Source organism: Terrapene carolina, unplaced genomic scaffold (assembly GCF_002925995.2).
Source record: "Terrapene carolina triunguis isolate 2854851 unplaced genomic scaffold, T_m_triunguis-2.0 Scaffold58, whole genome shotgun sequence".
Taxonomy (NCBI): domain Eukaryota; kingdom Metazoa; phylum Chordata; order Testudines; family Emydidae; genus Terrapene; species Terrapene triunguis.
Genome location: NW_020664409.1, coordinates 12,019,158 through 12,034,225, shown reverse-complemented (window position 1 = coordinate 12,034,225; position 15,068 = coordinate 12,019,158). Strand labels below are relative to the sequence as shown.

The 15,068-nt window shown below is 41.9% G+C and overlaps 1 protein-coding gene across 3 annotated transcripts in view; it reads right to left on the bottom strand.

The window, feature by feature from the left end:
* CARMIL1 (capping protein regulator and myosin 1 linker 1) overlaps nucleotides 1–15,068 on the bottom strand; it is a 254,930-nt gene that overhangs the window by 104,959 nt on the left and 134,903 nt on the right. For all 3 annotated transcript variants that reach the window (XM_026660601.2, XM_026660589.2, XM_026660596.2), the window contains exons 12-16: nucleotides 14,564–14,650; nucleotides 10,172–10,275; nucleotides 6,554–6,631; nucleotides 6,384–6,460; nucleotides 2,992–3,096 (exon numbers count right to left, since the gene is read on the bottom strand). In XM_026660601.2, coding sequence (XP_026516386.1) covers nucleotides 2,992–3,096; nucleotides 6,384–6,460; nucleotides 6,554–6,631; nucleotides 10,172–10,275; nucleotides 14,564–14,650 — 451 coding nt within the window. The remainder of the gene's footprint in view (nucleotides 1–2,991; nucleotides 3,097–6,383; nucleotides 6,461–6,553; nucleotides 6,632–10,171; nucleotides 10,276–14,563; nucleotides 14,651–15,068) is intronic.

Sequence of the window (15,068 nt, the reverse complement as noted above, 5' to 3'; positions counted from 1 at the left end):
CGTTCATGGCCCTGCATGCAATTTCCCTATCCAGATGTGGCCCTCGGGCCAAAAAGTTTGCCCACCCCTGTTCTAAAGAGCACTAATGTGTTGTGCATTAACTGGTCTGCGCAAACACTGTTGGTTTGCATTATGTTAAAGCGCACTGGGGAACATTTAGTGCACACCAGCAAGTTCTACATGGACCAATTAATGCACAACACATTTGTGCACTTAAGAACTCAGACCTCTGTAGTGCTCATTACCCCACAGTAGACAAGCCCTTAATTTTATGTAAGATTTTTAAAAAAATCATATTTCAGACAAAAATGCTAACAATCACACTGAAAACATACTGAGTCCGAAGTACCATCATGGCTGAAACACTTCAGCTCACACTGAGGGAAAATGGTAAACTAAACGAACAACACAATAATGAAACAGCCAAACAATTTTATTGCGTTAAATAAAACAGAAAAGGGGTTGCAATAAATAGTACCATACTGCTGAAAGTAGATAATTAAATACCATGTGGTGTATTGTGAAAAGGGTTTTTTTGAGAGCATCTTTAACAAATTAGGTTCCAATTCTGCAAACACTTAGGAACATGGTTAACTTTAAGCCCGTGAGTTGTCATATCCAAAGGTTAAATTTGCAGAATTGGGGCCTTTGGTCTTTTTTACTCTATAGGGACATTAAAAGGTCTCATGGCATTTTTCATAACAACAACATTTGCTCCGTGCTGATGGCTACACATCCACCATACAGTGAGCATCCCCGTGGGTTAACTATAACCAATATGTTTTTCAACACCATGCCTTTGCCTACACTAGGTGGTAAGTAGTGTTCAAGAACACTAATTAATACAACATTTTCCCAGTCTAGGCAAAGCCTAAGACAGGATATAACAAAGGAGAACATAATAGAGGGAATGGAAAGAACAGAAGATAATGGTTACACAGTTCCTCAGGCCGGTTCATTAACCACGTCTTATTTATTTATCTCATCTACTCTTCCCTCCCCTGTATCAATTTTTATCTAAAAAACAAACTATGTTATTCTTTAGCTTATAGTATTTGCTGTGATTCCTCCCCCTGCCCCCACCTACCTAGCCTTTCCACTTTTCTTTCTCTCCTGTGTTGATTCCATCCCAGATTTTTCCTCCAACCCTAACCCATTCACTAGCTCCAAAGCCTCCCCCCTCCACCTCACTGATTTAGCCTTTAAGCTATATTAAATTCCAGTCCATTAACTAACCACCTATTAAGTTACTGCCTGCTTCCCACATCTCCCTCCACAATAGACCACGCAGGTCAACTCACGGGCTCTGATTACACTGGGATTTAGAAAATGTTAGCTAATACACACATTCAAGAAGTCTAGTGTAGACAGAGCACTGTGTAGCAATATTAGCTAGACAAGTAGAAACCTAGGGGAGAGCCTAGGCTTTGTAACAGGGTTGGCTGATACCTGAGCACCCACTCTTTATTGTGGTCTCCTGCTGCTCTTTATAGGGCAATCATTTTTGGTCTCCCAGGTGTGGTTCATCCTGTACTTAGGGTTGGCCAGCCCTCCAGCCCTTAAAGGAAGAGCCACCCTGTTACATGCCTCTCCCCTCTTAGAACCTTGCCCACCCCGGGGAAAGTTCTACCTGCAGCAATACTTCCCCCCCCCGACCATCCAATTCCACTGTTGCCGACAACATGATTGTGGGGCCTGACAGCTCAGATTCTCTAGCATAATGAGCGGGCGATCTCTCTCCTCTAGAGTCATCTGATGCTCCTCTGCTAACTGCTCCCTTTCTTGTAGGGCCTGCCACTTCTCCTTCAAGGCAACAAGTTCCTTCTGATCCTTCTCCATCAGAGAAGCCTCTCTTCCCAGTGCTGTATTGCACTCTTGGCAGCTCTAAGAGGGGCTGCCATGACTGCAATGTCCACTTTCACCGCAGCCTCCGTGTTCGTCCGCTTCTCCCAAACACTAATACAACCCTGCCGTTCTCGGGCATCCTCCCAGTTTGGTCACATTCCCAGCAGTCAACTCTGGCTTTAATTCCCCCTCTGCTCAATCACAGTTCACCATCCCAACTTGTTTCTCTCACTTCAGGCAGACAGGACTGACATGCTTCTGGGAACACACAGACTGTTCCACCCTTCGACTCTCCATCACTCTTCCTTGGTCTGTAGGGCTTTTCCCTTCCCACAGACCACATTATTCAAGGGGAAGACCTTCTTAATGTGCTCTACCTTGCCACATCTAAAATACTGGGATGGTCCCTGCCCTCTCATGCTTGTTTTTTCTTATGCCTCTCCCGGCAGTACCAGTTCTCAAATCTGTTGAGCCATGGTCTTCCACACCGGAAACACACAAAGACATTCCTCCTTTGCAGGTGGTGGTGGTCTCTCTGCAACACTGTTGCTTTGCCTCGGGCACCTTTGTGCCAGCAACAACACCTTTGGGCCCCAAACCCAACCATCTATTCTTCCTGCTGCAAGGCCGACGGTGCCTTCTGCTGTCGCTGCCCCTACTGCTGCTCCCGCAGAAGACCTCCCTGAGTCCACTGTGCTGTTCAGCCAGCAGACAAATGGCTTCCTGCAGTTTCTGCCTCTACTTTCCCCCAGGCCTCCTGCTTCTCTCTTTGAGAGGAGGGGGTCCCCGCAGCAGGCTATGCCAGATGTAACAGGGTTGGCTGACTCCTGAGCACTCTTCATTGCAGCCTCCTGCTGTTCTTCATATGGCAATCACCCTGATCTTTCCCAGGTGCGGCTCATTCTGTGATCAGGGTTGGCTAGCCCCAACCAGTAAGGGTCAAGCCAGGCTGTTACATTCCAACTCTGCCAGTTCAGCAGGGGTGATCATTATGAAACTCACTTTCTCAGTGACGAACTGTAAATGGCGCTCTGAATAATGTGCAGAAAAGATCTGCTTTCCTCTCCATTTTCAGGATTAGACATGTATATAAATAACTATGCAAACTGTGTCTTTAAGTCACAGGAAAATCAATGCAGCACTTACTTTAGAGGCTCAGGAGAGAGTTTAGTCCCCGAAAAACTGATTTGCATCAAAGCAAGTGAACTGCTGAAAAACTGTTTGAAAGACGGGGGAACTTCTTTTCCTTTCCTGTAAATTGGGGGGGGGGGGGGGGGGGGGAGGGAGAGAAAAAGCAACATTTGAACATCCAACAGATTGCCAATTCATGATGTCAGGGTCAGCAGCACTCTTTTTTTTAGTAATTAATGTACTTCATCTTTAACAATCATGTCTAGGTAGCTTTCAATTAGCTCAAAAACAAAAAGCCGTCAAAATGGAGACAACAGCATTCATCAATGTCTCATTTCTTGTTCAGAAGGTATTACCAAGTAATGGCTCCTTGGTGACCTACATAAAATAATCAGGTGACTTCAGCCCAGTTACTAGTCGACTGGCATTCACAACACCAGGAGAGAAGCAAAGGGTCAAAATTGTTACGAGAAGGAAATAACTTTTCACCCCTAGAGATAGTTATTGTTTAACGTTTGAATGTAGTACCAAGCAATAGGTGTGCAGAAGTGATGCCTCCAGGTTAGAGTTGAGGCATATTGATCTGGAAAGACAGGGCATCTTACACTGCTATTTCCTGGGATATAACTGCTCTCCAGAGAGAGGATTCTGCCTCCAATGCTGTCAGTCAATATCCTCAAAAGGACTACGCTCAATAAAAAAAAGGAAAGGGGAGGGGGGGAGAATAGTCACCACTGACTTCCAATAATAATAAAAAAATACTATCTATATAATGTGAAAATTGGGTTTCAAGAGGAGCAAATGTACTTAGGCCATTCTGGTATTGATTCCTATTGTTTTTATGCTCCAATTTCAGTATTCAGTGGGCACCATTGCAGACTGAATATCTAAAGGGTAGAATATCTGCCACTCTTTTTAATAAACAGCAAAACAACACCATGGCAGAGTCTGAATCCCCCAAAATAAAAATAAAAGCAATGCTTCATAAGAAGCTCTCAAAAGGCTTCATAAGAGTAACTTTCACAAGTCTGTAAAGTGGGCCTGTATTCTTTTTACAGAGGGAAGACTGAGGCCTGGAGAGGGCAATTGACTCTCTCAGAGTCAAAGAGCCGGTCAAGGGCAGAACTGAGTACAGAACACCGCAAACCCCAATTCTCTTCTTCTAAATCAGTGTTCTCTTCCTTACTAAACTATGCTTTCAGCTGGATTAGGGCCTCATATTATGTCCATTAAAGTCAACAGAAGTTTTTCAGTTGATTTCAGTGAATATGAGATCAGGACCCCAAAATTGAGATGGTCAGAAAGATACAGAGGAAACATTTTTTTCATCCAAATTGGTCAACACATCAAAACAAACATTTTGTAGAGACTGTTCAATTTCAACAAAGTTCCAGTGGAACCCAGGCAGGGTTCCACTGGAATTCTGCCTAGTTTTCTGCCAGCCTGCCTGGTGGGCTGATAAGGAACCGAGCCCACCTGGACACTCTAGGAGCCTCAGCTGTTCAGCAACCTGGGCTCCCAGGGTCCCCCACACTGGGGCAGCCTGCAAGATGGACTGCCTTGGAAACAGGGACCCCAGCACTTCCAGGGTCTCTGCCTCCATTCCCTTTCACAGAGAATTTTGAACTTTTTGGTTTTCGTTTTGCATTGGAACAAAACCAGATTTAGAAATATTGAAATCCTCTGTTAAATGAAATTATCTTTTTATGCCTAGCTCTACCCTAAAAGAAAGGACTATTCTGCAATTGGGGAGGGGGGAAGAAGGGAGAGAGAGAGGGAAAAAAAGCAGCTAAGAATGCACTGAAAATTAAATGTTTAATTTTTTAGCTAACACTGATTTTTAGTGCGGTTCTGGAATATTGTGCCTACAAGCAGATAAGTCAATTCCTTTGGTACAGTATTAATGCTTTTTGAGAACAGGAACTTTGTGTTCCTCGGTGTTTGGAAAGAGCCTAGAACAGGATGGTAACAATAGTAATGCAGGTAGACACCTACACTTAGAACTGCACAAGAATTTCAATTCAAAGGGTCATTTTCAGACAATTACAGGTGACAAAGTTTTATCTTTAGGATAAAATTTTGCATATTTGGGCTCAGCTTTCAGGAGTGGTTTTGGATTTTGTTCTGTTGATAGTTTGAGGGAAAACTTCTGCCATTTCGGGGGGGGAGAGGGGGGGGTTTAAAGCAATATGCTTTGGCTATTAAATTTATACCTTGAGCAAGTGCCCAGGGTTTTTGTTTCATGATAAACTTATAGTCTGCCAACATTTCACTGGCACTGTGTGTATGTGCAAGTGTAACCTGAGTGGAGTTAATTTTCAATGTGCATGTGGGTATGGAAAGAGTCGGGATCAGAGCGAGCATATTATGCAGGACAGCTTGTTCTACTGCTGTCTAGCAAATAGCTCCACGTGGGGGAATGGAATGGAAAGAGTCAGGGCTCCAAAGGGTATGGGAAGGAACAAATAGAATGAGGCAGGACTCCACTTTATTGAGCCTATGGCCTGACTGAGGCCCCAGTCCAGCAAAGCACTTAAGCACATGCTTAAACATAAGTAAGGGAATAGTCACATTTCAAATTGCACTGCCTACCTCAGTTAAGTATGTGTATAGGTGCTTTGCTGAGTCAGGATCAAAGTGAGCATATTATCATAGAATATCAGGGTTGGAAGGGACTTCAGGAGGTCATCTAGTCCAACCCCCTGCTCAAAGCAGTACCAATCCCTAACTAAATCCCCAAATGGCCCCCTCAAGGATTGAACTCACAACCCTGGGTTTAGCAGGCCAATGCTCAAACCACTGAGCTATCCCTCCGCCCGAGGGAGGGATATTATTATATATATTATATATTATATTAACCTGTTACGTAGGTTAGCTTATTCTAGTGGCTCTCAACCAGAGGTTCAGGGGCCATGAGCAATTTTTAGGGGGTCCGCCAAGCAGGGCCAGCATTAGACTTCCCGGGGCCCAGGGCAGAAAGCCAAAGCCTCACCGCATAGTGCTGAAGCCCAGGGCTCTGAGCCCTGCCACCCGGGGCAGAAGTCTGAGCAACTTAGCTTTGCAGGGCCCCCTGTGGCGTGGGGCCCTGGGCAATTGCCCTGCTTGATAACCCCTAACGCCGGCCCTGACTTTTATATGCAGAAAAACAGTTGTTGCCCAGGTGGGCTGTGGAGTTTTTATAGCATGAAAGAAAAAGGTTGAGAACCCTTGGCTTATTCTACCACTGTCTAGCAAATAGCTCCATGTGAGGGAATATACTTCAGGGATAAATAACACCTCTGTCACACAGTGCTTAATTGAAAGTCTAAAGCTGCTTGAGGTCCTCATAAGAAAACTGCTGCAGAAGTGCAAAAAAAGAATAATAAAATATTTCCAGGAGTTGGAAATAACTATATTTAAACCCATACCTGTGAGAAAAAACTGTCCTGGACAGGCTGAGGACAGCTAGGTGCTGAAGGCATCCGCGGAGGAGAGCTCCACACACCTGAGAAATAAAGAGGAAGGTAGGTTTATATGCAATAAACCTGTTGGTAATACTAATGGTGTTTTTTTGAATCACCAAAAGAAACAAGATTACCATGTCTAGTGCGCACTCCGTGTTGGATAAATCCAGATGAACAATGGCATTTGGCTGGGCCAAAAAATTATACAGGCTCTTCAAATGAGAAAAAGAAAAAAATATATGAATATTAAGTTTTCTACATATTACACAGAATTATTTTTATTTTAACTCTTCACATAAACTTCAGACATTTATTTTTAATTGGACTCCAACAGTTCTGACTGAAGGTATTTTCTCTTAATGGATGTAATCTTCTAGCCCTCAAAAGTAAAACATTTCTTAAAATGACAGTAAAAGAATGCTGCCTGGATCACATTTACCACGTAGTATTCTTGACATGCATAACTTGATTTATCTTGAGTAGCTGGCAATTTGCTTCACATTTTTCAGAAAGCGTTAATTAATTTTAGTTCAAAATAGATTGGAATGCCATCCAGATTGCAACCATACTCCAAAAAGGCTAATCGGTTTTGAAAGTTTAAGTGAACCCTTTTTACTGCATTAGGCCAGCAGCTAATTTGTGTCTGAACCTTATAATTCTTTCTGACTAGACTTTATTAAAACACACATATTACCAGTGTCTTATGGCAATTCAGAGATATTATAAGATAGATCTGATAACATAATATTTTAATGAATGCCGTCTATTATAATATTAAGGATATTTTACCTATGCTCTAGCCTAGGTAAAGGCACCTGTTACATCAGACATTTATTTTTAATGTCTAGGAACCATACAAATTAGAGAGAAGAAAAGTTGCCCCTCCTTTACAGAAGTGCTGATCCCCCCCCAACTCAAGTGAAGTCAAGATGAGTTACGAGTGCTCAGGACTTTTGAAAAATCAAATCCCTACAATGTTAGGTCATCTAGCCCCTCTGGTACCAATGCATGAATGTTCCCGACAGTAAATTTCCCAGTGCTTTGCTCAGGGCTAGTCTACACTGGCAACGCTAAAGCGCTGCCGTGGCAGCACTTTAGTGGCTTGTGTGGTGCTCTAGAAAAACCACCTCCACGAGGAGAGCGGCTCCCAGTGCTGGTGCACTGTCTACACTGGCACTTTACAACGCTGAAACTTGCTGTGCTCAGGAGAGTGTTTTTTCACACCCGTGAGAAAGTTGCAGTGCCGTAAATTGCCAGTGTAGACAAGCCCTCAGTTCAATTTTAAATTGCAAACAATGGCGCTTCCATCACTTCTGTTGGAAAACGATTCCATAATTTAACAGATCTGACTGTTAAAAGTATTTTCATGGTATTGCACCTAAGTTTTACATTGCTAAAATTAATTTAATTAATATACTAGATAAATCCCCTTGTGCCACTTAAAAATGTCTCTTCCTTCTGGTGTTTGCACCCTTTAAAATACTTGCAGCCAGCTATCACTTTCCCCTTAATCACTGTTTGTTTGTTTGAGCTAACACACTAATTTTATTATAAATTCTGTAAATATGTGGTTTTAAGTAAACCACTTTATTCTCATATTTTATTTTTGCTACGTCTCTAAAGGCTCTCATTTGTCAACATTCTTCTAGTTCTCCACCTGAGAGTTCTGCTCTCTTAAGCATAGGACAATGTGTTTTGTAAATGTGTCCATGAATCTCTAACAGATACCAAAGAAAATGGGGGGTGGAAATTACAAAGCCATAAGGCATTTTAATTTGTATACTAAAAGTGTGTGTCAAATGAAGATGGACTCTTGTAATGCTTATTTTGAATTCCTTAGTCTTCATTTCTTAGGTATCCCAGCCTGGACACTGAGGATGTGTGAATAAGTGAGACTGGGATGGATGTGATGATGAAAGTCTGAATAAAATATTATTTTGAGCCTGATGTCCTTCAGAAAATGAAATAGAGCTGGACCTCACTGGCGGTGACACAAAAGACAAGACCAATGGACTCTCACTAAGAGCTAATTCCTCAAAGGCTCACGAGTTTCCCCTATTCTGCCCCTAAGACTGTTTGAGATTCAGCCCACTTATTGGCAAATAGCACCACTTGTCCAAACAGCCTTTTTATAAATGAATCTGTTGCTGCTTAGCAGATAAGCGTTTGTTTCTCAGGTTCCAAAACCCATGTACGATTATTTTCAGCTTTCAAACTACCCATAAGGTAGACAGAAAATAGGTTTAATTAATTTGAATTTGATTACTTTAATGTGGTATTCAGTGGACAATTTTTGTATGTCATAAGACCACCAGAGTTTGACACAATTGACAGTTTTCTGACTGATCAGTAGAATCTGAGGACTTGGATAGGAGCAAAGTGAAGTGAATTAGTTTAGCTGCGTGGGAAGTTTAAAACTTCATTTGCCTTTATACTAGCGTGACGCTGTATAGAAGTAAAGATGACCATGTGTACACTAAGGTATTACCACTGATCTAACACCACTGTTGCACAATTGTGATAGATGTTATGCAAAGTATGCCTTGTAAGGTATCATTGGAAAAGTTGTGATCTGTTGAACAATGTTATCCTGTTTATAGGCATGTATTATCATTGTGTATGAAGTTATGAATCTTTGCTATGTGTTTGTATCTCAAACATGTTGTATCTCAAATGCCCACCAGACAGATTTACATCCAGACCAGCCAGCCATGGTTGATGGGCCATTAAGGAGAATCAACCCTTCCAGTGAGCCCCTCCCAAGGATGCCTCAGAGAGCAGGAGCATGTAGACAATGGAGGCCCAGTGACTCAGCAGGACATGTAGAACATGTGATCCCTGACTCCATGTTTGAGACAGTAACTTTCCATGCACATGGACTTGGGGATAATCATCATTCCCTTAAAAAGAACAGGAGTACTTGTGGCACCTTAGGGACTAACAAATTTATTTGAGCATAAGCTTTCGTGGGCTAAAGCCCACTTCTTCGGATCATTCCCTTGCCTCTTTCCTGCTCCACATCTCTGGATTATGATTTCTAACAAAGAAAAGCTTTGAACAATGGGCTGAGGACCCCAATATTTGGGATGAACCAGAGAGACTTACTGCAAGCTGGCAGATTTAACATCATTGCTATTATACTGATCTACAAACTCTGAAATGAACTGTAATGTATATGATTCATTTTAACCTCTTAATAACACTCTTTCTTTTATATTAATAAACCTTTAGTTTTTAGTTACTAAAGGATTGGCTACCAGCGTAGTTTTGGGGTAAGAGCTGAAGTATAGTTTGACCTGGGGTGCGTGTCTGGTTCTTTGGAACTAGAAGAACCAAATATATGTGATTTTTGGATTTAATAATCATTTATGACAGAAGTCTGGTTTTCTGGGTGGTACCTGAGGGGCTAGAAGTCCCGCAGGGGACTGTCTGTGGTTTCAAAACAACTAGTGTAGTATTTTGGAAGCACACATTTGTTACTGGCTTGGTGAAATCTTATGATTCAATATGCCACCAGTTTGGGGTACATGCCCTGTTTTCTGGCAGTCTGACCTGAGACTGGCACTCTTAGCTGTGTCCCATACCAGGCAGCGTCACAACTGGAAGGCAATGTTATCACTGTGTCATTTTAATCACCACTAGAACTTGACTTAAACGAATAAAATATCACCCACAAAAAATCCCCCCCTCCCGCCCCACTACATTAAAGATATACATTTTTTTCAGGAATCAGAAAAATAAGGAACACATACGGCGAGATCATCACCCCGGAGAGCATTCCCTGAGAGGTCAAGGTAGGTGAGAGTGTTAGCAATCAGCTGGTTGGCACTCAGTGACAGGGACAGGCTATTCACCCCTGCAACAAAATGTCAATATTCAACTTAGTTGGGCTAAATAAAGAATTAGCATAAACCCTGCCAGGACAAAGTTTCAGTGAACACACTGTCAACTATCAATGATCTCCTGCTATCAGTATTGTTAGGATTTATTTTTCTCCTACAGGGCCCACTCTTGCAAGGTGCCAAGCTCCCTCAACTCCCATTGACTTCACTAGGACTTCAGGGTTCCCTACATCTAGCAGAACCAGGCCCTTAACCTGTATTACCAGATCCTTAGGAACAACCTTCTGATACATTTACTGTACCATGTACTTGGCTCAATTCTAATGGGTTTTTTTACATTACTTAAAATATGGTTTGTGTGTAAACAAGGATGTTTAAATAAAAACATCCGCAGAAGGCAAATACATTAACAATTATAGTTCACTACTAATTCAAAGGCAATTGACGAGACATAGAAGTTCAAACATTTAAATTATGTATTCACCGGTAATTTCAGAAAAATATTTGGCTAACTAAGATATCATCAAATATATATTTGAACACACTGATGTACAGTATTAAATCCTGTTCAGAACAAATAAATATTTTTGGTATTAAAATGAAAAATTATGTGTCAAGAACCAACAAATCAGCATTCCCTTCAAAGGGGTTAAAACAGAGATGAAGTGGACACCTTCAGCCAATGTAACTTGCATACTAGGCATAGTAGCTTATTACTGAACTCTTGAATCATTCTGGATGGCTGTAGGCTGCTTCCCAATCAGTAAGTACCTGAGAAAATCCATTAGACACACAAGCATCATTGCCTCCTATAATAGAAGGGTGGCTTTTATTAAGCGCTTGGTCAAAGGAACAGAGAAGACAAGTGCTTTGAACTGCTGAGCAACAGTTGGCAGCTTTCCAGACAAGACAACCATTTCATAAACACGGATTGGCAACAGATAGAAGTGCCCATCTTTCAGGTTAAAAATACGTTGAAATTCTTAATGCTAGAAAGGACATAGGTTTGCCAAGGAACATACGATGAAGAAGCTGGCAAAATCAGGAGCCACACATGTTTAGATTTGGTGCTCTAGTTTTCCAAACACCAAAATATTAAGATGAGATCAATATTAGTAGCATGATTGTTGGCTTCAAGGATTATTTTTGGAAATGGGCCTCTCTCTGAAAAGAGTTAGTATGTGTTACTATATCTGCCAAGTTTTCAAATTTTCACTATTCACTCTGCAATTTTATTTTATTGTTAAAGTAAGTCTTTGTTACTAAACACATTCCACCTGCAAACTGCAGGGCTGGAACACTGTACATACAAAATGCAAGTTTTTTAAATCTTTAACAGATCTACTTGGCCACAATGGGTTCTAGCCATGTGCCCATTTTAATGAGTGATAACAGCAGTTGTTACTATACCGAAGTAAAAAGGAGCAGTGCAATGCGCATGTTCACACACACACAAACACCTTGCTATATCCCATCTGAATAGCAACAGTAGCATATGATTCAACAGCAGCAAATGATTCTGAGAACTAGGATAATGAAGCAGTGTTTGAGCTAGTTAACGTTGGGGGGCACTAGGGTAAAAAGTAGAATCTCTCCTCCTTTAGGGTTTTTGTTTGTTTTTAAATGAATCAGTCTTTCATTAACTACAAAGTCACTGGTTCTGATCTAAAGCCCAATGATATCAATGGGAGCCTTCTCATTGACTTCAGTGAGCTCTGGATCAGGTTCAAAAAGCTGAGATTTAATTGAACCAAGCACATGGAATTTTCTGTTTGACTCAAAGCTCCAAGTTGCTAAACCTCTTTTAGAGCTTCCTTTATTGTATACTGTGCTATTAACAGAGATCCCACTTCAGTCTGAATGAAGCCTATAATGTTGTTTCACTGCACTCAGACCTAACAACTGTTAGGAACTACGAAACACCATATTTAAAGAAAGATCATCTGCCAAGTTGCTGCCTGCAGTTCACTTGTCAATCTCACAAAGGAATCTCAAATGAAATGTAGTAAGGTAAAACAATAAGGAAGAGGTGAAAAGCACTGTAAGTGCTGCTTTTTATCTCCCTAAAACAAAAGACTGGAAAAATCCACTTGTCCAGTTGCCCAGGACTGAATAGGAAACTTTCCCAAGTGAGTCCCAGCACTCACTTCAAAATTTAGGCTTTTATTTAAAAAATAGTTCTAACCTTTATGGTTTCAAAAATAACCTTCAAATGCAAAACAAGGTTAAATTAATGCAATGCTGTCTATCTAAGTCAGGGGTCCCCAAAGTGGTGCCCGCGGACGCCATGGCGCCCACCGGGGCATCTAAGTGCGCCCACGTACTGGCCGGCGGACAAGCATCCGCCGAAATGCCACCGACAAGCAGTGTCATCCAGAGGTGTTGCTGCCGAAATGCCGCCTCTGCATGACGCTGCTTGTCGGCGGCAACGACGCCTACTGATGTTGCCACTTGTCAGCGGCATTTCGGCGGATGCTCGTCCGCCGCCACGGTCCTCCGTGGCTCGTCGTCTGGCACCCGCCAGACAAAAAAGGTTGGGGACCACTGATCTAAGTCAAGGGAGGGCAGACTGATAAAAGGAGCTGTAAAGATAGCCACAAAAGCAGTGAAGAGGAGACTGTGTGGAGATATAGAGAGGCAAGAAATTCACTGTTTTGAGGGGACCGCACATATAGATAAACTCTCATGAACAGCAAGATAAGTCATATCATTAGGCTAGGCTTTTTAGTCAGAATAGCATGTTTTCAATAGGAATATTGAAGGACTGCTCTAGCACAATATCCAGTGGTAAGGTCTTAGTCTCTGTAGATTTGAGAATCATTGCAGTGCAGTCTGCATTAGGATTCTTACTAGGTCATCATTAGGCATGAAAGATGGACTCTGCTTTTGTTTTAAGACCTTTTTAAAAATAAACCACAAAAATCCCTTTGATTTTGTTCGTTGCTTCAATATTCTGTCCTTGCTGATTAGCATTTGGTTGAGCGGTCTTGACTAATCTGACAACTGTTCTTGAGATAGGTGGAAACAGATAGAATATCCCATTGACGTAAAAATCCAAAGCAATTGTAGATGCCATTGGACCAAATGATGGAACTTCAAGTGAGGAAGAGTACAGGAGGTGACTGAACATACTGGAAGCTGTGTGCACTTTTGCCAGGGCTGGATTTGGTCCAAAGACTTGAGTAAATATTCTGAGTTTTCTCCTATCCCAAGAATAAATATCAGGGTGGTCAAAATTCCAAGAACGGAGTACTAACACAATGAACGGAACTAAAGTTTTATAAGGTTTTAAAGAACCAAAAATCCAGCAATCATGCCCTGATGACTGGACTATGGTAAGAATCATAGTGCAAAACACACTGCACAACAATAAATGTCAAATCAATTTAAAGGCTAATCACTAGTAGCAGGTCCATTTTCAAAGGTGCAGAGTTGCCTCCACCTGCAGTAGTTTCATGAGCCATCTACTAAAATGGTATGCTGAAGAAATATGTTGGATAGAGCTTTTCTTAAAAACAGATCAACTTCTGAAAGTTAGAAACATGTGGGGCTCCCACATCAAAGAGCAACATCTAAAATGGTAACACAGCTTGGCTTACTGTTACAAGTGAAGTGACAGTTAAAGAATGTTCTGTCCCATCTCGTGGCACCAAGACCACTTAGAGATTAATGCGTTTACTCTACAGCCTTATCTAAGAGCCATATGGCTTCTAGCTCATGCATTTAGCTCCAGAGGCCCTAGGTTCGATCCCACCTGCCCATGACCAGGGTCTGTTGGTGTTACAAGTGGGGGCTCATCCGGGATTTCAACTGGGAAGTTTCTGAAGCTCAGGACATGCTTCCTCAGTAGGTATGGAACGCACACACCTCCTGCGTGTGGTGTTCTGTCCCATCTAGTGGCACTGAGACCACTTAGAGATTAATGAGTTTGCTCTACAGCCTTAGCTAGGAGCCATATGGCTTTTAGCTCATGCATTTAGTTCCAGAGGCCCCAGGTTCGATCCTGCCCGACGACGACCAGGGTCCGTCGGTGTTACATAAGTCAATGGAAAGCTTTCATCTAACTTCAGTGGGATTTGGATCATGCCCATAATTGAAGAGCCTACTATGGCTAAGAGGTAAGGTTCAGATACTCTCATAATGTCAGCCATATAAGTAGGTAAGTTAGACAGAGTGTAATAATCAAGTACACAACAAATTATTTTACAATTATATAATGACAGGATCCATCAGTACCAAAAACGTTTCGTTTTACTCATTCACCAAATAGAGAAAAAGTGCAGGGTTAAGTATAAAACATACCTTTAGGTGACAATGAGGTTTTAGATAAATTTAAATGTTTCAGTCCCTTCGGGAGTTTGGCAAACTGGATACTTAGAGAGGACACACCTGTTTGGGGGGGAGGGGGAGGAGAGAAAAAGAGCATAAAAGTTTGTAGCTTTTCTGACGGAGAGTGGCTTTCAGGATTCTGAACCACGAGTAAAATCTGAGACCACACAGTGAAAGTAAACGGAGTGTAGGCTGTTCAACTCCTCACATACACAATTCAGTTTCTTCCAGGGTTGGCCCAAAGATGTAGACAACAACCACCTCCTTTTTATTTTAACATGCTTAAAGCTATGCAGTGCGTGCTTAAGTTTTTGAGGGCCAAGGGTCAAAGAGAAGGTAACACGTGCCATGATGTCAGCACATGGATAGTTTGAGAGCTTTATGGTTCCGCCACAGGAAAACAATAATGAAGCTAAATACAACAGTAGTGAATGCGCAACTTCCCAAGTAATAAGGATCTCTTTGGGTCTATTAGAAA